At 38.7% G+C, this 25863-nt stretch overlaps 1 protein-coding gene across 1 annotated transcript in view; it reads left to right on the top strand.

Annotated features, from left to right (window-relative positions):
* The window catches only part of HDAC9 (histone deacetylase 9), a 642497-nt gene that overhangs the window by 574329 nt on the left and 42305 nt on the right, over positions 1-25863 (top strand). Inside the window, exon 24 of the mRNA XM_067562102.1 lies at positions 1118-1236. Coding sequence (XP_067418203.1) covers positions 1118-1236 — 119 coding nt within the window. The remainder of the gene's footprint in view (positions 1-1117; positions 1237-25863) is intronic.

Raw genomic sequence — 25863 nt, 5'->3', positions numbered from 1 at the left:
TAACATGGAACCTAGATCCTTAACATACTCTTTTTTTCCCCTATGTGCAGTATAAGTAAAGGAGAGCACAGGTAACTTGAAATAAGGCAGATGCTATCATATATAGTATATAATGCTATCAATTTTAAGAAGAATATTAATCTGAAGTCTGAAATTCCTGGAGTTAGTGAATTTAGATTAGCACCTTAATGTAATTGACATTGAATATAATTGAAAATCTTCAGAATTAAATGCAGTCAACAGTAGTAAATTTTGTGTCTGAATCTGTTATGTTTAAGCTGCCAACCTATGAGTATGAATCCTGAAAAGTCGAGTCAAAGAAAATATTTACCTTTTCTTTAACAAATTTGCTTAAAAAAATCTGTACATGTTGATAAAAAAATAAACTAAATAACAAAAATCTTAACCCAGAATAACACCTATGTGAAGGAAAGGGTTACAAAACTAGACCCTTTGGGAATGTGAAGCACTGAATTATCTGACTGAAACCAGCAGGGGTTGCTGTCACTAGTTTGTGGTTGTCACATTCCTGCTATGCTTGACCTTGGAAAGGCTTGACAATGTAGCCTGGCTTTGATTAAGGAAATTTCATGTTTTTCCTTTGCTAGAGTCACCCCCCACCTCGACAAACATTTAAAAACGTTAAGAAAAAAAATGTTTGGAAAGCAAACATTTTCCTAAAAGAAATTTATAGTTCAAATTTACACCAAGTTTGCACTAACTGGAGCAGTCCAGCTTTCCACTAAAGCTTTGAATATTCTCTGTAAAACATTAGTCACTCCCCTGGAAGAGGCAGCTTTTTATAAGCAGTGGGATAAAACAGGCACAGATGTGTGTGTAATAGTAGAGGTTTTTGCATGTACCTGTACTTTAAAAAAAAAAAAAAAAAAAAAAAAAAGACTAGAAAAGTGGAAGAGAAAAAAATGAATACAGAGATGGGTAAAGCAGATTTTTTTTTTTTTTGGCTAAATATAATGATGAATTTAGATAAAGGTCAAATTGTTTTTTAATGCACAGAGGTTTTTTTTGTATAGTGGATTTAAGGGATCATGCCAAGCAGTGTGCTTAATGAAGGTATGCGTTGTAGTTTGTAACTGGCTGTCTTTTTATTCTGTAGGACGGTGATTATGCCAATTGCCAATGAGTTTGATCCAGACATTGTCCTAGTATCCGCTGGATTTGATGCCGTGGAAGGCCATGATGCTCCATTAGGCGGGTACAAAGTCACAGCGAAATGTAAGTGTAGTCATAAAGTGTTTATTAGTTTCTGGGTTGATAATTTCTTCTGGGAAGGGCCTTTATTTTAGGACCAAATTTTGCCCTCATTTATACCCATATAACTCTATTAGATTGCCCAAGTGTAACTGACAGAAGAATTTGTCCTTGAGTTAATATTTGTGGGCACCATAGAACTCTGAGGTACCATTTGAATGTGATACAAATAAAATTATTTCTTAGCTTTTCTCGTCACACGGCATATTTTTTGTCTATGTTTGAAAGCTTTATTCTGCTGGCCTTCAAATAACATTTCAGCGACTTCATGCTTTTTTTCAACAGGCCCCACTTCCAAATGCAGCAATAAATTAGTTATTTTTAAACTAAAAATGTGTTCAACATGTTAAATTTTGGGGGCTTAATTCTGATCTCACATTAGTTTTATACCACTGTAACCCATTGACTTCAAATGAGTTACTCCGGATTTACACCACCGTTCATGAAGGCCAAGATTTTCAAAAGATACCAGTGATTTGCGGTGCCTTCATTTCTGGATGCCCAATTTAGGCCCCTACAGGAACCTGATTTTCAGAGATGGTGCTCAGCAGTTTCCAAACATTAGGTCCCTTTAAGGTGTCTCAAAATGGACACCCCAAAATCACTAACCACTATTGAAAATCTTTGTCAAAAATTTGTTTCATAATATATTTAGGTGCTTAAAGAGGCAGATAGACACCTAGTGGAAATTTCTAAACAGCCTAGATGAAATCAATAGGAATTAGGTGACTAGGTGATTTTGAAAATTCCACTAGGTGTCTAGCTGCATTTTTAGGCTCCTAAATACCTTTTAAAATCTGGCCAAATAACAACATGTAGAGCAATGTGCAGAGTAGCATTGTTGTATATGAAAGGCTGTTGACATTCCATGCTGGAATACAAAATAGACTTGTTTTCTAATTCAGAGCCTTATTGAGTGTAATTTAGGAGTCAATGGCAGTTGTGTGCTGGTGTGCAATGGAGGAAGCACTGTGTAAAGCTTAGCACAATGAGCCCTTGCACACCAATAGGAGGTGTTAATCTGCAGTGGGATTGGAGAGGAAATGAGAACATGGCTCTGGTCAGGAGCTGACCAACCACAGAAGCTGGACAGCCATCTCCTTTAAGGTTGGTACGTTGTCTGCATTGTGACATGCACACAGAGAGCCAATAAGCAATTACCTTTAATTTATTATATCTCTAAATTTCTTCTGCAAATATATGCACTGGGGGTGAAATCCCTCCTTGGCGAAAAGCCTGTGCAAGTCATTCCATGCTGCACAATCCTTATCATTGTCCTGTACAAATAGGAGTAATGGGTAGAGCTGCAATTACATGAGCTCAACACTCCTGGTGTGCAGGGGAGGAGGGTTTCACAATGACTCAAAAACTGTTGGCTCAGAGGGTTCCATACTTATCTGGATGTCACACCCAGGAATCCTTGCTCGGTGGGCTTGAGAGGTACCACTTGCTGTTCTAGGCAGGATGGGCTGTGCAGCAGTCCCACAACATACCAGTATGTTGGAAGATGCATCTAATTTCCCCGCCCCCTAACTTTGGGAAGGAGAATAGGGTGAATTTCACTCTCACAGTGAGGAAAAGAATTATCTTGTTTTTTAAATCAACTCAGATCAATTTTTCTTCATCCACTCTGCATTTTGCATCCTCTCTACCCCCTTTGCATAGCAGTTACAGAACCTGAAATCATCTTAGAATTTCAGAACAAGCAGCTGCACATATATAGCAGTATAAATGTAAACAAAAAGATGATTTACAGTAAGTGGCTCTTGTTTAAATTAAAGGAAAAGCAAAAATAGGCCCAGATAATAATCACTTACCTAAAGGATGAATAAAGTCCTTTGTACAGAGCCAAAGGAATTTATTATTTCCCCAAAACAAAATTCTCAACATTCCACCATATGTTTTTAGAGCATATTATACTGTATATGGTATAGAGAAAAGTGCATACAGCCTAACAAAAAATCATTTAACATTTGGGAGACAAACTCCATATTAAAGAAGTACAAAGGTAATGTAAATATGGGTTCATAAAGAAATAGTAATATCATTGGTTACTTCTAAGACTTGTAAAACATATACAACATAAGCAAGTGCGCAGAGAAGTTTTAACATGTTTTTTGCAAGCCAAACTTCAGCTTGTAGCCCAACTATTTTTGTCATTTCATTTATATGCTTTTAGTACTCTACACACATTTAATACATTGGTCTATCTGATTTCCCATGACCCGATACAATATTTGCATTTGAGAATTAAGAGGACATTTACATCAAAGAAGGAAAGTTGATTCTTTGACTATTTGCCGCACTTGCACTGCACAATTGGTGGAGAGCATTTTATGGCTTTCAGTCAGAGCACAGTCACAGAGGAATAGCTGGAAAATATTAACAGAGCAGCAAGCTCTACCTATTAAGAACTGAGAGAAAAAGGATGAAGATAAAAGATCCAAATGAGAAATACATATACATCCCTCAATGGAGTTACACTACACGTTATAGAATCATAAAAATGTAGGGCTGGAAGAGACCTCAAGAGGTCATCAAATTCAGCTCCCTGGGCTGAGGCAGGACCAAGTAAACCTAGACCATCTCTGGCAGGTGTTTGTCTGACAGACTTCCAATGATGGGTTTCCCCAAGCTCCCTTGGAAGCCTAATCCTGAATTTAATTACTTTTATAGTTCAGAAAGTTTTTCCTAATATCTAATCTAAATCTACTTTACTGCAGATTAAGCCCATTGCTTCTTGTCCTACTTTCAGTAGAACAATTGATCACCGTCCTCTTTATAAGGCCCCTTAATATATTTGAAGACTGTTATTAGATTCTCCCTCAGTCTTCTTGTCTCAAGACTAAATATGCCCAGGTTTTTTAACCTTTTCTCATAGGCCAGGTTTTCTAAATCTTTTATCATTTCTTTTGCTCTCCTCTGGATACTTTCCAATTTATCCACATCTTTCCGAAGTCTGGTACCCAGAAATGGACAGTGTACTCCAGCTGAGTCCTCCCCAGTGCCAAGTAGAGTGGGATAATTCCTCCCATGTCTTCATACTGCTGTTAATACACCCTAGAATGATATTAGTCTTTTTCACAATTGCATCACATTGTTATCTCATATTCAATTTGTGATCCATTATAACCTCCCGAACTTTTTCTGCAGTACTACTGCATAGCCAATTATTCCCTATTTTGTATTTGTGCATTTGATTTCTGCTTCCTAAGTGAAGTACTTTACACTTAGTAATTTCATCTTATTGATTTCAGACCAGTTCTTCAATTGGTTAGGGTAATTTTAAATTCTAATCCTGTCCTCCAAAGGGCTTGCAAACCTTCCCAGCTGGGTGTCATCTGCAAATTTTATAAGTCTACTCTCCACTCCATTATCCAAGTCATTAATAAAAATATTGAGTAGTATTAGACCCAGGACTAACCCCTGCAGGACTCCAATAGATATGCCCTCCCAGTTTGACAGTGAACAATCTATATCTTACTTTGAGTAAAGTTTTTCAACCAATTGTGCACCCACTTTATAGTAATTTAATCTAAACCACATTTCTCTAGTTTGCTTATGAGACTGTCAATTGGGGCTCTGTCAAAAATTTTACTAAAATCAAAATATATCATATCTACAGTTTTCCCCCATCCACTAGATCAGTAACCTTGTCACAAAATGAAATTGGGTTGGTTTGGCATGGTTTGTTCTTGACAGATCCATGCTGACTATTCCTTGTCACCCTATTATTCTCTAGGTGCTTACAAATTGATTATTTAATAATGTGTTCCAGTATCTTTCCAGGTATTGAAGTTAGGCTGACTGATCTGTAATTCGCTGGGTTCTCTTTGTGTCTTTTTTTTAGTCCTCTGGGATCTCACCTGTCTTCCATGAGTTCACGAAGATAATTGCTAATGGTTCCAAGGTTGCTTCAGCTAGTTCCTTAAGTATACTAGGACAAATGTCATTAGGTCCTGCTGACCTGAATAATCTAATTTATCTAAAAAAAATTTTAACCTGTTCTTTCCCTATTTTAGCTTGCATTCCTTACCCCTTCTTGTCAATATTAATTGTGTTGATTATCTGGTCACCTTTTTAGTGAAGACTGAAGCAAAATAGGCATTAAACACCTCAGCCTTCTTGATGTTGCCAGTTATTAGCTCTCCTTCCCTGTTAAGTACAGGACTCACACTTCCCTTCCTCTTTCTCTTGCTCCAAACGTGTTTAAAAAAATCTCTTCTTACTGGCTTTTATGTCCCTTGCTAGGAGTATTTCATTTTGTGCCTTAATCTTTCTGATTTCTCCCTGCATGATTGTGCTATTATTTTGTACTCCTTAGCAGTTGGAGCTTTTTTTCCCTGCTTGTTTTTCCTGAATAAGATATACCCCTCCATATGAATATTCCAGTCATGAGATTTCCCACCAAGTCTCTGTGATGCTAATTAAGTCACAATTTAGCTTATGTACTAACACTTCCAGTTTCTCCTGTTTATTCACCACACTCCTTGTATTTGTGCATAGACATCTAAGATGTTCAGCAGATTCCCCCACTGATTTCTATCTTTTTGCTCCTATGACCCTATTATAATTTTCTATGTCCACCGACATCTAGCTCTCTGTTAAGGTTGCCTTTTTATGCTTACCAGTGGGCTTTTGTCACCTGTCACCTTTAAAGCCCTCCTCACTAGTGCGCAAAGATGCTCTTCCTCTTGTTGGTCCTAATCTCTTCCCAGCAGTCCTCCTTTCCAGAACAACATCCCATGGTCGAGAATGCCCAGTTTCTCCCATTGACATGACTTGCGCAGCCATTCATTCATCTCCAGGATGTGTGTGTCCCTGCCTGGGCTCCTGCCCTCAACTGAGAGGATGGGCAAGAACACAACCTGCACCCCCATCTCCTCTGCCCTCACTCCCAAATCCTTGTAGTCACTGCTGATCTGCTCAGGGCCATACGTGGCTGTATTCTTAGTGCCTGCATGAATGAGCAGCATGGGTTAGTGGTCAGAGGGATAGTGAGCCTCAGCAACCTTTCTTGATGTCTCAGATATGGGCTCCAAGCAGGTAGCCTGTCAGGTGAGCATGATGGATGCCTCTGTCCCCCTCATAAAGAAGTCCCCAACCACCAGCATTCCTCCTGTTAGGTGCTGTGGGCATGAGCCTCTCAGGCTTTCTGGCTCCTCCTCCTCAGCCATTGGGGTCTTCTCCTCACCTCCTGTTGCCAGTACAGCATACTGGTTCTTGACTGCATTGAACATGGGCCCTGGGAGGAGGATGGAGCCCTGTGTACTGCCCTCGGTGGCCAACAGGCAATCTTCTCCACAAAGAGCAGCCATTTCTCCTTCCTCCTCTGGTGTCACTGTAGTCATTTGTAGTTGGCTAGAATCCTCTATTCCAGATGTTTCCATGTGCATCCTGTTGATGTGGGCCTCATATTCCTAGATGCTACACAGATGAGCTATCTCCTCCTTCAACTCTCTTACCTGCTTCCTGAAGGACTCCACCAACATACACCTCTCACACCAGGTGGTTCCCCTTGCTTGGCTTTCATCGTTTCGGACAAGAACGCTGAATTCCCAGCAAGTCAAAACCAGGATCTTAGTAGATGTCTCCAGAGTCAGGATGCCTGTCTGGCCAGGAGCCCCACATGTGCAGGCAAAGGAAGAGCTAGCAGTGGTGTTGGCAACACACCATTTTCCTTCCATTGTGAGTTCTTCCTTATGGAGTAACTGCAAATTAAGGAAAGGAAAAAAACTAAACAAAATAAAACTGGCTAACTCCCGTAGTCTTCCAGCTGCTTTTGTTTCACCCAGCCATGTGCCCCATGAATGTGGCCTGTTACATCTGTTTATTTTGGAAAGCATATTTAATTTATAGCCTGTATTAATGCAATCATACATTTTTGCATGTTACTTTATTTAAACTAAGTGTAGTCTGGGCCACTGCCTGGTCTCAACTTCTGAAAAGCAAATTAATACGTCCGCAGCAAACAAATACTACATACCCTTTCAGCTGGCGCCCATTCAGTACCAGGCATGGCCTTTGAAGCCAAGTCTCTCCCTGAGATTACCCCGGGGTGGTGGTGCTCCTTGCCATGCCTAATATAGTGCTGCAGTTTAAAGGCACAGTTGAGTCCTATGATGATAGTAATACTGGTTCTGGAGGATCGGTCACCAGACTAATTAATTACATAGTCTTTGATACACAGGTAGTGCTACTCCTTTTTTGGCAGGCTTACCAAGTATTTATGAGCCAAATCCAGCAGTCTGTGGCAAGGATGTGGAAGGACTTGAAGGTGAACCGGCACAGTCGTATTTCATGGGGGGTTCTGAGCCATGCAGAACCATACCATGAAGTGGAACTCCATAGAAGGGTTTTGAAGGCAATAAGGGAGGAAGGCGGCATGACCAGTGGGTCTACAGCCATGTGGATTCACTGCCTAAAACACCCTATGAAGAGGAAGCACAGAGGCCACAGGTATTTCTGCAGTCATGAGACTGCTGTTGTGGCCACAGGTAATCCTGCCAGCTGCTGAAGGGAGGATTCCTTCACCCCACCACCCCTCACAGAGGGGTGCACAAATCCTGTTTACTTGGCCTTTGCCAAGGGGTCACGGTTTGGCTTTGTGCAAGACCACAACATAGAGCATGTTGCATGGGACTACAATACAGCTGTGTATTTGAACACTTTTCTGAGATGTTAATGAAGGAAATGTGAGACAGTTCCTACTCACAATTGTTCTGTATGCCATTTTCATTTATATTTGGTCATGAATAATTGAAGTTTAATCTTTGAGAGCTGTTTGAAATGTTTTAAAAATAAAAAAATTTGTTTTGAAAAAATCATGATTTTTTTCACCACTTTTGACCAGCTTTATGATCATATTTATTCATTCTTATTATTGTATAGGAAGGCAAGCTAACTGGAGTTAAAATGTATCCTAAGGAACCCTTAACTCACCAAAACAGTGATTAAAAGATTTCAAAGTGTGGGTTTTGGATTGACATTAAAAATAGAAGCTTTCGTGAAGACTATCCATATTTCTAACATCTCCCTCCTTTCTGCCAACAGGTCTCATAAATAGAGTGGGTCCAAACACATTTTTTGGTGAAAAATGGCCTGTCAGCTAAGGCCTGGTCTACACTACAAAATTAGATTGGCATAATCATGTCACACAGAGGCATAGACAGCACTAGGTCGTTAGAAGAATTCTTCCATCAACCTGCTACTGTCTCTTGGGGTGGTGGATTACCTATGCAGATGGGAAAATCCGTCCTGCAGTGCTGCTGTAGAGTTTTAAATTTAGACAAGACCTACATTTAAAAGAGTTCTATTATTTTTTATGAAAATATAATATTTTCTTTTAAATGTTTCAGCTAAAATGTTTTGAATTATGTTTTAAACAAAAGCTGAACATGACATATCTTCATTCATTGTTTGATCTTCCAAGAAAATGATATCGATCCTTAACTGAACATTCACTGGCCTCCAAAAATTCTGATTTGATTCAGTTAGGAGGCTGAGTGAAGGTTAACCAAACCAGTCAGTCCATTCCTAGTTGGCAGGATTTTACCCACTTTTTCACTCTGAATTGCCTTCTTTTGTCCCACTTTATTCCAGTGTCCTTGCTCACAGAAATGTTGATCACGCTCCATGATTCCAATTCAGGAAAACACTTAAACACATGTTTAACTTTACGCATGTGCTTAAGTCCCGTTGCACAAGTTTATAGCTGGATTCCACGGTTTGCTTATTGCAAAGTGGCCTTTAAATGGCTGGAGATAACCAATGGAGTATTTTCTCTTGAGCAGGGGAAGACTCTGCTGGCAGGAAGTTGTTGGTGTCTTCTGCACCATCTACACCACCTCACCTCCAGCGTAAGAAAAGGGGAAGAGAGGGTTCAGTGGTGTGACATGACAGGAGGGGGGCATGGTGAAAGGGAAGTGACCGTGCCTACTCCTCCATTGGCATTGGGTCTGTTATGGATCTTGTGCTAGCAGTAGACGTTAGAGTAGGCCACCTAGTACTCTAACTTCCATTGGGACCAGGCAGCTGAGGATCAGGGACCCACATTCCACTCCCTGAAACTGCCACTTGCTACTACCTCCGAGATGCCTTCACATGTAGCAGAGAACTGAAGCCTTAAAGTTAAGTGTAACACATACATATGCACTTAAGTACTTTCCTGAATAGTGATGGACTTAAGCATATGCATTAATAACCTTCCTGAACTGTGGTACATAGGAACACTGCTCTCGTGTTGAAGTTACTAAGAGCTTGTCTGCACACAGTTTTCTACCAATTTAGCTAAACTGATAGAAAAACCAGTTGGTTAAATTGGTGTATCCCCATAAAGTGGGTGCAGTTTACAAAGCACCTTTGTACCAGTATGACTTTATCCACACCAGTAAATTAAATCAGTTACAAAAACTATTTGTGGAGGGACCCTATGCCATGGGAGACTCTCTCTCTCTCTCTGTATGCTGCTCTTTCAGCAAGCTATCGTGATCCAGATAGAATGGCACTCCTATGGCGCTGACCACCTCTACTGGCTCAGTAGGAGAGATTTTCAGCATTATTTCCTTAACGGTGATACTTGTAAAAATATACACAAACTTAAAGGGCAGTATTCCCAGCTGGTGGGAATGGGTGTATCTCCAGGGCCGTGGAACATGGATTGGCCCTAAACACATGTCAATCAAATCTTTACATCACACCATCAAGTATGTATGTGTGTATATATGCCTGGCTATAAGAAAAGTAATATTGAAGGCTGCCTCTTTATGAAATTAATTTCTTTCACAATACACAGCTGTATGAAAAATGCAAACCTAACATATAGATTCTATTCAGCTTGTATAAACTTACTCATGTTATCTATCAATTGTAGCATTTTCTATAGCACCTTTCACCACACAGCATGCTATGGATAGTCCATTGGTCATTTATTGTAGCACTCAATAAAAGGTTTTACAAAATTAGGAACATATACTGCTGCCTTTGATCTTCATGCAGGGCAACTATTGACATTAAAGGAAGTTCTTTGTCTGGATCAAGTGAAGTACATGAACCTTAATTATAATACAATCCAAAAACATTTAAGAGGAAAAGCCCATATCAGTTACTGAATAATCTCAATATTTCTCTTTTATGACTAACCTTTTATTAAACTTTCAATAATGTAACATAAAATAGCACTATAATATACACGATATTATAAAAATATGAGTATAAAATATCTTTTTTTATATTGAACTAATGAAAAATCTACATTAAGGATGAAAGGGAGGAAGGAGAAGTGATGTTGAGAATATGGTATTCTAAGATTCTGTGTTGGCTTATCTGGAACACTGAGATGTATCTGGTATGTCCTATACTTTGTTTTATAGTTAATTTCTATAATCTGTGCATATTTTCATGCCCTTTGAATATACTCTACATACAGAGCTAAGAAAGGACTGCCAGATCTGGTCCTAAATTTGCAGTTTGTTGGATCTAGGAAAAGCAACATTTTCAAATTTAGCTATCATGAATTTCTCCCTGTAATATTATCCTTATGCAAATTATTTTCTCTTTGTTTTATAGTGTAGTCTTTAGAGTAATGTCTGCAATAAAATCCCTTATATCATTTTACCACTCAAGTAAGTATTGTAGGCAATTGGTCATTAAATGGTGATCATACCATAAAAACTGTAAACAGAGAATTGTCAAGCAAGAGTTAAGATGTTTTGGGGTTTGTTATCTTCCTTAAGAACTGCATTTCATTAAGGGCTATAATGATTTGCTGAAGTTTTTCCTGTTGTTTTACTCTCTTATCCCAGGGAGACTATTTGACACCATGGTGTAAAATGAGATCAACAATTAGCAGTAGGAAAAGATGCCACTGCAGGCATTTAAAGAGTAAATCATTTAGTGACAGGTTGGATACCTACTTACTGCTGTGTCAAATTAGCGATGCATGGTTGCTCAAGTATACGGAATCTATGAGTTCTAACTCACTCTTAGTTAATGTGCTGCAGGCCCATTATATTGCCCAGCGTGTGTTGGTTTACTATCCTTGTACATTTTTCTTGAAGAAAGTCAAATTGTAATTGACTTCTTTAAGCTTGTTGAAACAAATATTGCATTATGAGGTATTTTGAATGTGACTAATGCAAACAGTTGTAAAGCACTGAATACATCCCACCTTTCACAGCACAGAGAATAGGGAATCCTCCCATCATAGCACAGGGAACTGGGCACCTTCTCATCACAGCACAGGGTCTGTCCCATCACAGCACAGGACTCACTAAAATTCTAAGCATCGATATTTTTCCAAGAGACATACTGTCTTCTGCTGCAAAACTTAATATGCAAATTAAGGTTGCTTTGCAACTCCCACTTCTTGGATTAGCTGTGCTCACATCCTGTAGATCCAGCCCCCATCCAAGAAACAAAATGGCTGGGAGAGTCATTTTCCTCTTTTTGGGTCCTTGTGGTGCTTCTCAGAACTCAGATGTAGAATGGGCAATTTGAACCATGGTTTCTGCTTTGCTCTTCAGATAGTTGATCAGAGTGTACAAGCTCCTATGTGGGAAAATATATCTGCCAGTAGAGGGGTCTTTAATCTAAAATCCAGTCTGGAAGTTGAAGCTAGACAAATTCATTCTAGAAATAAGACAAATGTTTTGCCTAATATGGTAGATCCTTCATTACTTGCACCCTTTAAATGAAGATTGTGTGTCTTTCTAAAAGGTGTGCTTTAGCTCATCCAGAAGTTATAGACTTGCTGTATGGACTTGGTGAAATTCTATGGTGTATGTGTGTGTGTTATGTGGAATCTAGACTAGATCATAATGGCCTCTTCTGGCCTTAAAATCTATGAAGTCTCAGGAAATAGTAAATAATATTTTTGTGTGTCTTTTGCTCTCTGCTTGGGTGCTCATTACTGTTGATGTCTTACATCAAAACAAATGATTTGGTTCTTTCTCTGTGTCTTTTCAGTCATCTTCGGCCTCCTGAATCTTTTTTCCCAGGTTCAGAGTTGCTACCTCATCTCTTGAAGTTCTCTTCAGTTTGTCTGCATCACTGGATTTGTAATATATTTAAAAGAGGTGGATCCAAACAAAAGCCCTTAATCTGAACATCACTGAACTTTGGGGGAAGTTTGATCTGGAGCTAAACTTAGTGGCTCAGGCTTGTCTTTATAAGCATGGCTTTGCTACTTGCTTTCACCAGAATTGATAAATTGTTTTTAGTGACTATTTTGGCTGTTCCAAGAACTGATCCTCTGTGTTTTTTGACGTAGTTTGCATTGTCCAGCGGGCTCACAAGAGAATGTTGTGAAGTCTGATACAGAGTACCTTAAACTGATTGTTAGCTATTTAGGTCAAGGACCATGTGTTCCTCGGTGTTAACAGCATCTAGCATAAGAGAGTCCTAATCAACTCCCATATTGATTGGGTCTTCTGGGAGCTACTGTAAAATACACCTAACTTAATATTATTATAAAGGAGCCAGGCAAAGGAAGCCCATATATTAATATATGATAGATTACATAGAAAATGAATTTTGGTTTGGTATCTTTTTAAGTGCAGTTCTAGTTTACAAAAATGGCATTATAGGGTTCCATGTTCATTGTGTCTCACTGATGCCATATCAAATTTCCTCGCTCTACAAGCAAAGAGACCTTTTTCTTAACAGCCACCCCAACAAAGTATGAGCTTTGAGAGTCCAGCATTGCTTCATTTTTTCTGGATTCCCTCTTACCCTGCTGCTCTTTGTCCAATGCGTGATTTTGATAGGAAAGTAGACAACGTTGTTTACTTCTGATGTACAGGACATGTGGAATTCTGCAGGTGAGAACTTTGGAAGTGGAGGAAGAGTTGTCCATAATGTGAATCTCAATCTCAGAGGAAGGTCTTGGGCTGTGTCAGGGAATTTCCATTCACTCCTGCTGCTTCTTGGAGACAGGACCAGAGTATTTGGTAACTGATGGTATCAAAGGCTCCAGAGAGGCCCAGCTGGATGACTATGGATGTACTTCCCCTATTTACTGATGGGAGGAGGTTATCTACCGGAGCAACAAATGCTAGTTCGTTTAATACACACCCAGGCTTGATCAAGAGAGATCCAGGATAATGGCAGCATTGGTAGGTGGCATTGCAGTCTTCTTTTTTGTTAGCTTGCTTAGGAAAGGGAGGTTAAACAATGAGAAGGTAGTTTGTGAGAGTTGTGTCAATGATTTCTTTAGTATGGGTTGAATTATTGCATACTGTAGCGTGAATGGTAGATTCTTCTCATCAAAGCATTGGTAGCATTCCATCAATCATCCACATTTTCCACTTCTAAGGCCTGAATTTGCATAACTGAAATCAGTTACAGCTTTTCCGTTGATTTCAGTGAGTGTAGCATCAGACACATAATTTGCATTTCTAGAGTAATACATTTGAAATATAGAAGATTCCAAAACTCTTTTTGTATCAGAACTGAGAAATCTGTTTGATGTTAGATGTTTCAGAGGTGGAACTGATGTATGAATTAGCTGTGTACTATTCTGGATGACTTACCCTATACCACTGTTTTTCAACCTTTTTGATGCCAGGGACTGACTTGCTGCCTTCCTAAACCCTGTCAGGGAGATCTCAGGGACTGGGCTGGTCCACGGACCAGTTGTTGAGAAACACTGCCCTATACCATATAAAAAAGCTTCAAGGTGAAGATATGAAATGATCTACATAGTTCTCTTGCAAGTCTCATTCTAAGATTCTAGTGCTTTGAGAAACAAATGCCAGGATATGTAGATGAAGGCTAGACCATTTTCAAGATGTTTGACTAGCTTGTCTGCACATACAGTCTTATTCTGCCAGTACACACTCTGCTTGGTGCTAATGATTTGTACTGTCCACCTTAACCAGGCTCAAAAGAATCAACATCAAGGGGAGATGTTTTTAAAACCTTTTCTGATACAAGCTCTATGAACATTTTACCTAATCTACCAAAGCCAGAGAAAGCCTCAGGTAAAGGAAGTAAAAAATTTGCTAAACCAACAGTTTAGAACTAGGGAAGGGAGAACTTCATGGTTTGGTATTTGAACTACAAGCCCCTAACTGGATGCTTATCCAAACCCTATCTGAACTTTACAGAACTCTTCTTAGCACTGATTTTGTTGTGTCTAACATTTTCAGAAAATTCACTTGGATAACTACTACACTTAGATTTTATATCTGTGACTGTTACTTATATCTTCCAGGAAGAGGATGTCTAAGGAGGAAATGAAGACAACTAAATGTATTAATAGATAAACACTTAATGGACCTACTTCTTCGCTTAGTCTTCCTTTTTGTGAATCATCAAGGAGATATTTTCCTTTCCAACTCCTCACACCCCCAAAAATAAAAGACGTGTCTTCCAGCTAGTTAACAAGAGCAAGTGAAAAACCACCTGTATGCTGTGTTCCAGATATACAGTGGTGACCCATCTGCAGAATACATCAGGTGCCAGTTATTTGATTTAAGGTAGTTTGCTGGTGACAGGGTGGAGGATGGATTACGATGGAAAGAGAACCCTTGGCATTATTAAGAAGCATTTTTCCCTCTCACTGCTCTTCCTTTATCTCCTCTCTTACTCATGTTATTTTCCCTTTGTGCTATGATAGTGGCACTGAATGATGATGAAATAATAGCCGATGCAACACATGCAGTAATTATTTTGGCAGCATATTCTCTAGGTTCTGAAACTTAAACTCAGTCAGTCCACACTTTTGCCTGATATCAAAAAGGTTTGGGCAATCCATTTTAAGGGGGAGGGGGAACAGAGAAGGATTTAATTCCAGTCAGGATATTTTAAACTTGACAAAATTATGAGGCAAAGAAAACCACTAAAAAATTAAGTTTTAGGGCTTGTTTGAAGCTAATGGGTGTTGAGGGGACTCAGAGACTTGCATGAGTTTCTTGGCATTTCACAAGATTGGGTTCTGAGAGGAAAATGTTGAAAGAAGTCTCCAGAATGTGAATTTCTACATAAAAGAAAATGTCTGATCTTTTGCAGCATTGGTGCACTGGGAAATCAGCTTCTCTTTGGGAATTTGTGAAGCATTTATTAGAAGAGCATGACTTATGTCTTAGAATTGAAGTATTTCTTGTAATAAATAGAAATGTCCCACAAATATTTACTTGGCTCTGCCATGAGAACATTTCTTAACATATTGTCCAAAGCTTCAAAAAAATACAACGCAAGACATTGGATTTGGGGGCAGAGCTATCCTTTGTGATTTTGACCGCTATATTTTATTAATATTTTAAAAAAAGAATTAGTGGCCAACATGTCTTCATCTCATTAGGCAGAGAAGAAGAGAGCACACACCATTTTGATTATAAGCTTGGAGTTGGAGGGTTCATTTCTTAGGGCTTCATATCCCCACCACTTAAGGCAGACTGTAACTTTAAGATGTTATCTCTTGGCTGCACAAATAAACAGCCAGTTATGCTTTTTATGGTGGGTAGTTCTGAAACCAACAGGGGATTGGAAGATATTAGCTTGAGTTTGTGGTTCCCTGCTGAACTATGAAGGGCTCCATGGATTCTTTTCCTGAAACTTTCACAAAGCAAACACTTCTTATCTTTGGTGATATTCTCACACTGGCCTCTTGGCCATGGACTTCAAAAGCTGACCACAGGGAGGGCTAGCAAGGCAATAACCCTTAATATAACAGAGCCTATCATGATAGGGGCAGACAGGGTAAAGGTAAAGGCATCTCTGAAGTTAGCTGTTGTGTGTTTAGCTCCAGGAGGTGATAAGGGGCCATCTGTTTTCTGGTCTGCGAACTCATCTCTTTCACACTGTCCCAGTACCAAGTACACTTCATGCTTGACTGGTAGCAGCAGCAGGGATCCCTCACTTGTCTAATGATATTTTAGACTCATTTATCTTTGATCCCAAACAATTGTCCTGTTTGCTGTAATTTTTTTAAAACACTCAAATTAAACAGATATCAAATTTAAAACACAGGGGAAAGAGCTTTTTGTGTCCATTTAGAGATTAAATAGAAAAGAACAGCTCATGGAATCATAAATAGGGTTGTTTTGGGCAAACATTCACTGATGGGGCTCAATCTTGCAATCCTATCCATGGCAGAATAGTTGCAGAAATCTACCTTTTGGGCAATACTGTGCATTATGTTTGAATTTTAATTAATAACTAAAATGGAATATTAATATTGCCAATCCAAAAGTTAAAAAATCTTGAGTAACCTCCCCAAAATCATGAGATATATTAAAATATGAAATGTGGGGTTCTTTTTATTTGTCTTCTTGTTTCTAAATCCTTAACATACATTTGCTTCACATTTTCAAGCTTTTCTCTGCAACCATGAGAACTAGAAACTTTCTTTTTAAGGAGAGCTGAGATTCTCATGCAATCTCTTGATTCCAGTAGCTAGAGTTTAATAAAACCATCAAATTTAATGAGATTTGCAACCAAATGCAAAAGGTGGCAACATCAAAACATGATAAAAATTATTACTTTTTTATCAACATTTAAAATATATTTTTTCTGAAGGAAATTGCTCATGCTTCTATCAACTAACAACCATAAACTGCTTCCACAAATCCTTATTCACTCGAGTAGTCCTGTTGACTTAAATGGGACCACTCTACTGGCTTGATTAAGATTAACTGTAACAAGTAATGATTTCAGGAACAGGCACCAGGTTTGTAAGTGCTAATATAATATATAAATATTCACTAAAGAAGATAAATGTCACTTTCCTGGTCACATGACAAAACTACTGTTTAAATATTTTTAATATTTCTCTCAGTTTCATGGAGATAACTTGGAGGAAGCAGAAGCGCTATTCCTAATAAAAAGCAATTTACTTTAAATGCATAAAAAGAAGCACATTTTTATGTTCAGTTTTGTCCATTGATTAAGATTCAAACAGAGTGCACAAATTTATCCAAAAGGCACATTTCTGGACAATTGTACAGTAAAGTAAGAACAAGCCAAGAATAAGAGACTGTACAAAAACAACTAAATATTGCCAACCCATCAAAGTTCTGTTCCATTGTGGCTGCTCATATTTACTAATTATTGATATGTATTGAGATTTTCTCTATCTCTTTTGTCATCTGGCCTTCTCATCCTCTTCCCTTTTACACACCGTGAGAGGATGGCTCTTTGGCTGTGCTGTGTTGTGACCCAAAAACTTCCAAAACAAATGTCTGCGTATACATCATCATTTGGGCAATGCAAATTTGGAGGTGATGCATGGGTTTGTAAACCAGCCTCAATTCTCCTTTGTACTTGCTTCGCAATTTTAAAAAACATAGCTATACCATTAAAAATGCAGAAAAATCTTTAGATATTGCAAGGGCTGTTGTAAAGCGGAGGACAGAGAGCAATTATTCTCCATGTCCACTGAAGATAGAAGAAGTAGTTGGTTTAATCTCCAGTAAAAGATTTAGGTGAGGTATTAGGAAAAACTTTCTATCTCTAAGGATAGTTAAGCACTAGAGTTGCTTACCGAAGGAGGTTATGAAATCCCCATCATTGGAAGTTTTTAAGAACAAGTTAGATAAACCCCTATCAGGAATGGTTTAGGGTTACTTGGTCCTGCCTCAAGCATGGAAGGCTGGACTATATGACCTCTTCAGGAGCCTTCCAGCCCTACATTTATATGATTTTCTTGTACATAAAAGATCTGATTTTTAAAAGTGGTAGATGCACAATTGCATACCTAATTTGCACGTCATTACTATGTTTGGGTATGAATCAGATAATCACTTGCATATATACTATTACCCAATTTGTGCCTGCAGTCATGCACATTACATGTGTGATTGCACCAGCATTGTGTGTATGCAGTTCAGCATCTACTCTTTTAAAAACATTCAGGTTCTAAGGTTCTTTTTCTCATTGTCAAATCAGGTTTAACGCATGAAGAAAAACTAACTTAAGATCTTCTGCGTGGGATTCTCTTGCTGCCAGCAGAACCAGTTGAAATTTTTCATCCAGAATTTTTTTCCAGTAAAAAACAGCCTTTTTTTCAAATAAAAAATATTCATGGAAAATTTTAGTTCATTTTAAAATATTTTTTTCAAAAAAAAACCCAAAAACTTTTTGATTTTTCCATCCAAAGAAACGGAAAACTTCCAAAAAAAATACTTTTGAAAAAATTAGCAATTTTTCTTTCTTTCAAGATTTTTCACAGAAAATGCTTTCCAACTATCAATCTTCAACTAGCGATCTAACTATCAATCTTACTAATGCTATAATTTTTCTTTATCTTTATCTTTCTTTATCTTGGTAAGATAGCCATTACCCATAGTCAGACTTGTAATTAAATCCTTTATTTTCAAATACTATTAATAATTTATTTCAAATAAGAAGAACTTTTGAACTTTCATACATTGGAGAAATTGTTTGAGATCAGGTTATTTGTTTGAATGTGACTCTTGTAAATGGTAACAAGTTTAGTAAGATTTTAAGAAAAGCAGCATCTGGGGGAAGTTTTAAAATGTACACACTCACTTTCTTCAATATTTCAGAACATTTAATGTAAGAAATAAAAGTGGTGTATAGTGTTTAATCTTGTATTTAGTCTATACCATAAAAATGAACACAAACAAGATCAGTTTAATATTTTCTTATTAAACTAAACATAAATAAGAAAGCAAGTTTCTTAAAGCTACATAGTCTTCATCTGGCCATGGGAACAGAGAAAAGTAAATCTGTGGATCAAGTGATAACATATTGATTCAAATCTCATAATTTAATTTAACGTGATCAAAGGAAAAGTGTATAAAAATTGTGATGTTTATATGCCTTATAAAGAGAAGGTGACCTTACGTACAAAACTTTATTTTTCTAGTTGTATCAGCTACCACTAATTGTTGTTTTAAAAGAGCACTTTAGAGAAGAAGGTATGTGGGCTGACCCATACCTTTTTTCTCCTGACCCTTCTTGGATGTGTACATTCCTGCACACAACACACATCTCTGGCAAATTTCCCAGCATGCCTACCTACATCTTGGAGTAGAGGCATCAGGGTCACAAAGTTTGAACCAAAATGCTTAGAGGACTATGGAAAATAATAATAGATTAGAAATGGGAGCATCCACCAAGAGTTTCTGTCCCTCCATTCCACTGATGGTTACTGATGTGGCAAATTTGAAAATTATCCAGGCTGACATTGGATTTTATAATGGTTAGTGTTATTGATGAGGAATAATGAAGATTATCTTAAAAATACACTTAAGGAGGCCTGGGCAGTTTTAATAGCTTGAATGAAACAAAACACCAAACAGGATGTCTTGGTCCCCTTTGAACTTGAGGCATCACATGGACATGAAGCTACTGAATTTTCTGATTAGTTATGTGGTGCCAGACTCCCAGTGGCACTTAATGAAGATAAGTTTTTACCTAGTGCTTTTAAAGAGAACGGGAAATTAAATCTGCCTGACCACATTTAATGCTTTATCGCAGACGTAGTAAAGTTGTAGGGGGGGCGCAGGGAAATACACACACAGGCAGACACACACATGCATCTTTTGTTCAGAAAGCTTTCAAAGTGATTTACAGACCATAGGCCTGACTTTCTTTGCATTAAAGTCAATGGGAGTTTTGCAAGTGACTTCAATGTAAACAGGACTGGGAACATCAGATAATTCAGAGACAGCATTTGTCCACTTTTGTAATGCAACCTCCTCTATGATGGTACACACCAACCAATCTGTATCTGCCACACTACACATTATTTTAAAGAGGGGAAGTGAGGAGTAACTTCTCCATTTTAAAATGCATGAGTAGTTTTAGAGATGGATACCAAGGTAAATATATTTACTTTAAGCAAAAATTGGGAGGTGATATTTTCAGTGCTTTAATAGTCAGGGATTTTGTTATATCTCAACCAGAACATAACAGCTCTTCCAGCACACCTTTGGCATTAGGTCAGTACTGATTCAGAGAGAAGAGTGCCACAGACTAAATCACCTACACTACTTGTTATTCAGGTCTGGTTTTTCATCCCGTTGACCTAACTCAAATCTACCTAGTTTATGACATTGAATTACACAGTCAGTGTGTTATGGTTGCAGGTGTACTGTACTTTATCATATCATATCATTATCATATCATATCAGATCAGATCAGATCAGATCATATGTGATATCATATCATATCATATGTGATTTTGGTTGTTCTCAGGTTTTTGCATCACTCTTTAAGAAAAATTCATGCTTGTAAGAGACTGCTTTGGAGAAGAACCATAAATAATCACAGAATCAAAGAAGATAGAGGTAGAAAAGATCTGTTCTGCTAGTACCAGATTATTCCCTCCTCTATATATCATATTACTGAATGTCTTTTCCATTCTAATTTTAAATTATTTCATTAATGGTGCTTGTACAATTTTCTTTGGGAGACTGGTCCACTTTAACTTAACTAATAGGACATATTCTTAGATATTCATTCTTCATTTGCTCCTAGTTATATCTCCATAGATATTCCTTAAAAAATAATTCCTCTCCATTCATGGAATTTTCATCCTTCAAAGGCTTATAGATGATTATTATTCAGATATGCTTCAAAGCCATATAGATGGCATTGTTAAACCAGCACCAATAACACTGAGTAACTATAAATATCAGCTTTCATGCACAGCCTTGGAAAATGCCAGTGCTAGGTAACTTGACCAAGAACACTGAGTACACTCCTGTTTCATTCAACTATCCTGCAAATTCAGGATATGGTACAGGAGGTACTGCAAACACTGACACGATAAGGGTTTGACATGTGTAGACCCTGCAGATTTTCTGCTCCGTTTTTATCTTCAGAAAGCTACAGTAAACTGTTTTCAGTGAATTAAACTAAAAAAACAGAAAGACTCATTCTGTGGTAAGGGGAAGAAAGAAGAGAACTAAGTTTAGAAGAAAAGGATTTGATGTTTGTTTGTTTATAAACATGAAATAACAGTTTGTAAATCAAGAGCACAATAGCCCAGTTTTATGAGTTGTGTTGTACTTTAATTTCATTATATCTTTTTTTGCCATTGTTGAAAAAGCAGCCAAAACTTCCAAGGGAAATTGCATGTGTTCTGAGTCAGGCCTTCAGTGCTGATGTATGATAGCACAACAATTAAAAGTAAATAAATGTGCTTTTTAAACTCCCATATTGACCCAGAATTGCTTTTGATTCATTCAGTTCCTTAAAAGGTGTGTGGTTTTTTTGTTTTCTGTTTTTGGAAATCAGCCTTATTTGTTTGATCTTATTTTATCAACCATGTAAAGACCAAAATAATAGAGAAAGAGAAGTTGTCAGAATATGTCTAAACACCTGTTTCTGGCTGTTTTGTAGAATGGCAGGCTCATAGGAAGGAAAATGAAAATTTTCAGTGATTTGTCTGATTGTGAATATGAACTATGTAACATCTCAATTTACCCACAGTTTGCCAGCGTTTTGTTTGACAGCCAGGGTTAAGAAGTGAAACAAAGAATGGAAGTGCAGCTATGAAGTTAAAATAAAATGTTCCTATTTTAAATATGTTTTTCAGTCTGGGTTACTGATAGATCTGGATAAAAAATGGGATGAGTTTTTCACAAAAATGTTTGTGAAAATTTGCTGGTTTTGTTTAAAAAAAAAAAGAAAAGAAACAGCCTTCAAATTTTCAAATATTTTGACATGCTCTAGTTACAGATGCATTTTCTGTTACTGTCTTTGGCACCTATCCTACAGTTTGTTGTACTTAAAGGGAACGACACATCTGCCTATCTCCTCATTGAAGGGCTCCATGTGGGTATACCAGACCATCTGCACATACCAAATCACAATATTGGGACCTCTGGTATGTCCTTTTTTACACAGTACTTGTTTGTAGAATTATCATTTGCTGTTGTTCTGCCAAGTCATCTTTATGTTTCATCTGGTAGTGGATTGAAAAGTAGGTTAGTGACACAGATTAATATTAAAGCTGGTTGAATGCGAGTGGTTTTTTTTGGTCAGAAAACCTGTGTTTGAATTTCAAATCTCTGTCTACTCCAACCATCTTCCTCTTTTAATTTCCTATTCAGGAATATTTACAAGCACCAGCTTTGATTCCCTTTAATGTGTGAGGAGTGGCTGTATGAATACCTGGGTATGTGTGTAAACTGAAATATTTGAGTTTGTTACTTACACTGTCTTTTTTATTCACTATTCTGTTGTGTATAAAGCTTCAGATACCCACTCAAGAAGCAGAAACAATACTGTGTAAGTTTGGTGACCGCCCATTTGCATGAATAACTACTGGTGAATGGTCAAAGCGAACAATTTGCAAACAACCAGTAGGTTGTTTCTCCAAATTATTTGGCAGATACTAATAAATACATTCAGGAATGATTTGTGAACATAAAACAGAGCTATATTTGTTGGATAATTTATTGGCAAATGTATTATTCAATCAGCTGTAGTCATTTGAGGCTTGATTCTACTCACATTGAGTCAGTGGGGAAAAAACTTTCACGAGAGCAGGATTGGTCCCTGAAAAAGCATTCAGCTTGCATTGCACAAAAGCCTGTCAGGCTGGAGACCATTTGTAGCATATCTCTAGGTTAATTGCTGACTATGTGCTAGCTAATTTTTCTCACCTCTTCCACATACAAACTTCAGGACAGCCCAAGCTTTTGCTTGATCCTGGACCCTTCGAGGTTTTTAGTGGGCACTACTGATCTAGAAGTGACATTTTTGTTCATGGTAAATTTTCTAGTAAGGGTTTGAAGAACCTTACCCAAGTCAAGAGGTCTATCACTGCTTCCGTGCACTTGTGCAACTTCTAGCAGTGTAATGAAAGTGATGTGCTTTCACTGAGGAAAGAAAAGATGTTAAAGATTAATTGAAAGTCTGTCTGACAGGGAATAAATACAAAGAGTGTGTTCTTATATAAATACCATCATTTGAGGGAGAACTGTAGCAACCCTTTATTTAGGTTGCCTAACACTTTCCGTTTTAAAGGATTCCTCTGACCTTTTCTTTGAGAAGCTCCCACACCTCCATTATTTGCAGCGGACCTTTGGTATCTGGCAGCAAAAACGCCCGCAGTCTAGGCAAGTGCCTTTTCTTTGTCCCATAAAATTCTGCACAGCTTTTGCTGAGATCTAGGTGCAGATCCAGTAAGCTAAGACAGTTTATACCAGATGAGGGTCTACGCTACAAGCTGTTAAAAACTGCCATTTCCCTTTTCTCACTTTCATTCCTCAGTAAAATGTTAGCAGTAGGGCAAAATAAACACCCTAAAGCTAGACCCATGTTACCACCAAAGCGGCAACTGCAGGCAGTGCACTGGGAGTTGCCAGAGCAGCTGTACTTGGGTGGGAGAGACTGCTGAGCTAGGCTCCTCCAGAATCTGGCACAAGCCCCAGTGACACATGCCCCGGCATCTCTGGAGGGGAGAGAGAATAAGTGCTGGGCCAGATTCCTCCCAGCATCCCAGACCCAGCATGGGCCCCCACAGCCTTTCCCCCTCTGAGGAGGAGTTCCTCCATCTCACAGGTGGTGGGAGAGAGAGAGAGGTGGGTTGGGCTTCCTCCACAACTACCACCAGGACTTGGCATCAGTCCCTCCCCTGGGATAACAGCCTTCTCCTACTAGCAGCTACTGTCATTAGGACTGCCTTTGTGCAGGTCGCCGGGTTAAGTGTGGGCCTAATTTGAAGAAAGTTTGATAAGGAGAAGGTGAAAGGGGGCTGCCCTGGTGGCCCTGCAAATGGAATTTTAGTTTAAAAATCTTCGATAATGTGCCAGGCAGAATATAACAGTTCACTCTCCAAGACCTGTGCTAATCTTGCAGGGCCGGCAATATTTCAGTCTAAAAGTACAATTCTGTCTCTGCCTTATCCCAGTCCAAAATAGGGCAAGAATGTGTTGCAATGAGCTAATATCCACAGCACAGTGTGCATAAGAATCGGGAAGAAATGCAGTCACCCCCTCTTCAAAGAACACAGGGATTGCTCCTTCTCTGCTTCCTTGGGTACATAGGAAGGGGCAGGGAGGAAACAGGGCCACATATCCCCACTACACACATCCACCCAACCAACCAACCAGTGCTGCTGTCTGGCTGCAGAGGGGGGTTGTATGCTGTACCCTCTAAAAGGGTGTGAGCGCCCTTTAAGATGAGGTGGCCACAATGCAAGGCTGTGCCTACAAAGTTAAAAATATCCCCTACAAATTACATATGCCCCTCCCCTGTGCTCCACAGGCTTCTGTTTTCATCCTCTTACTGCCCTTCTCCCTTTTTATGTTGCTCCTAGTCATGACTCCTTACTATTCCCTTCACCTCATCTTGGTCCTGCATCTTCTGTCCTGTTGCCACCAAAACTTGGACAATGCTTTTGTCCACCACAAACCCTTCTTCTGCTTCAGTTGCTTTACTCAGCTTCTTTTTCTTCCATGAATCTTTCCAGGATTAGCCTCTGCACCATTGATCTCGTCACACCTTCCCTTTTTTTCAAGGATGTCTCATGTTTTGTCTGTATGTGTTAGATTGTAAGCTTTTCAAAGCAGCTACTGTATCTCATTCGATGTCTTATAAAGCACATTGTAGATGTACAGATAGTTGTGTGTTGGTGTCAGTGGCTACTGTTACTATTAATCATTTTTAACGTGGAAAACCAGTTCTTTCTTTACTTACCTTCAAAGATTTCTGTTCTGTTCTGTTACCTTACTAGAGCAGAGCACCAAAGCAATTCAAGAGCTATGTCCAATGCAGCACTTTGCACTTTTGTAGGTGCAAAAAACTGGGCTCATTTTAAAAAAAAAGTTTTCTGCTTCACTTTCGAAGGTTTTGCAGGAGTGGCGATCTGTGTGTGAGGGTCACTGTACTGGTGGAGTCAGCCTGCAGATGGAATCACAGCCAAGGAAAGGAACAGATTTATTTTTGTATTTGTTTTCCCTAGCTTTTGGGGATTCATGTACATCAGAGTTAATTTGAGCTTCTGTACCGTGAGGCATCAGAGCAATAACAATGTGTAAAAACATACCTGGCAACAAGTTTGAAAGAGCAGCTGCCCTGCAGCTCTCTAGAACCAAAGTTTGGATGCTGTTGGAAAAAAGCTTTGTCTCGTGTAGATGTAATTACAGAAGCTTAAGAAAATCTTGTGCTTGCTATTGTCTCTATTCTGGTTCTCGAAACATGCCTCTTTGTTGTTTTGGCTTGAACATAGTTGTGACACACAATTTCCAGGGTTAGTTTTATGATGATTAAAGAATGGGACAGATATTGCATTTATTGGACTAAATTCTGCCCACTGTTACACAGGTGTAAATCCATTGTAGTCAATGGAATTACTCCAGATTTACATTGTCCCCTACCGACTAACGTGACTAAAGTAATGATACTAAGCATAACTGAAGCAGTGACAAAGGGTGAGATCTCTTCTTGGGCCACATGCTCTTTGTCAAGGGTCCAACTATTATGGTATGTCTTCAGTGAGACTCTTACTCAGGAGTTGGCCCTACCCCCTCTCCTGTCTACGCACACAAACCTCTCACCCATATCAAGAGATGCTTTGAACCAGGGCTAGTTGGCACAGCTGGGCATGTGGGTTAGAGCTCAGGTTCTGGTAAATCGCCCACTCTGCAGTGAGGATGCAGGCTGAGCCAT

The sequence above is a fragment of the Emydura macquarii genome, unplaced genomic scaffold, assembly GCF_026122565.2.
Source record: "Emydura macquarii macquarii isolate MOO-44397 ecotype Brisbane River unplaced genomic scaffold, CSIRO-AGI_Emac_v2 contig_2422, whole genome shotgun sequence".
Taxonomy (NCBI): domain Eukaryota; kingdom Metazoa; phylum Chordata; order Testudines; family Chelidae; genus Emydura; species Emydura macquarii.
Note: the sequence above shows the minus strand (reverse complement) of the source record. Positions and strands in the feature narration are given on the sequence as shown.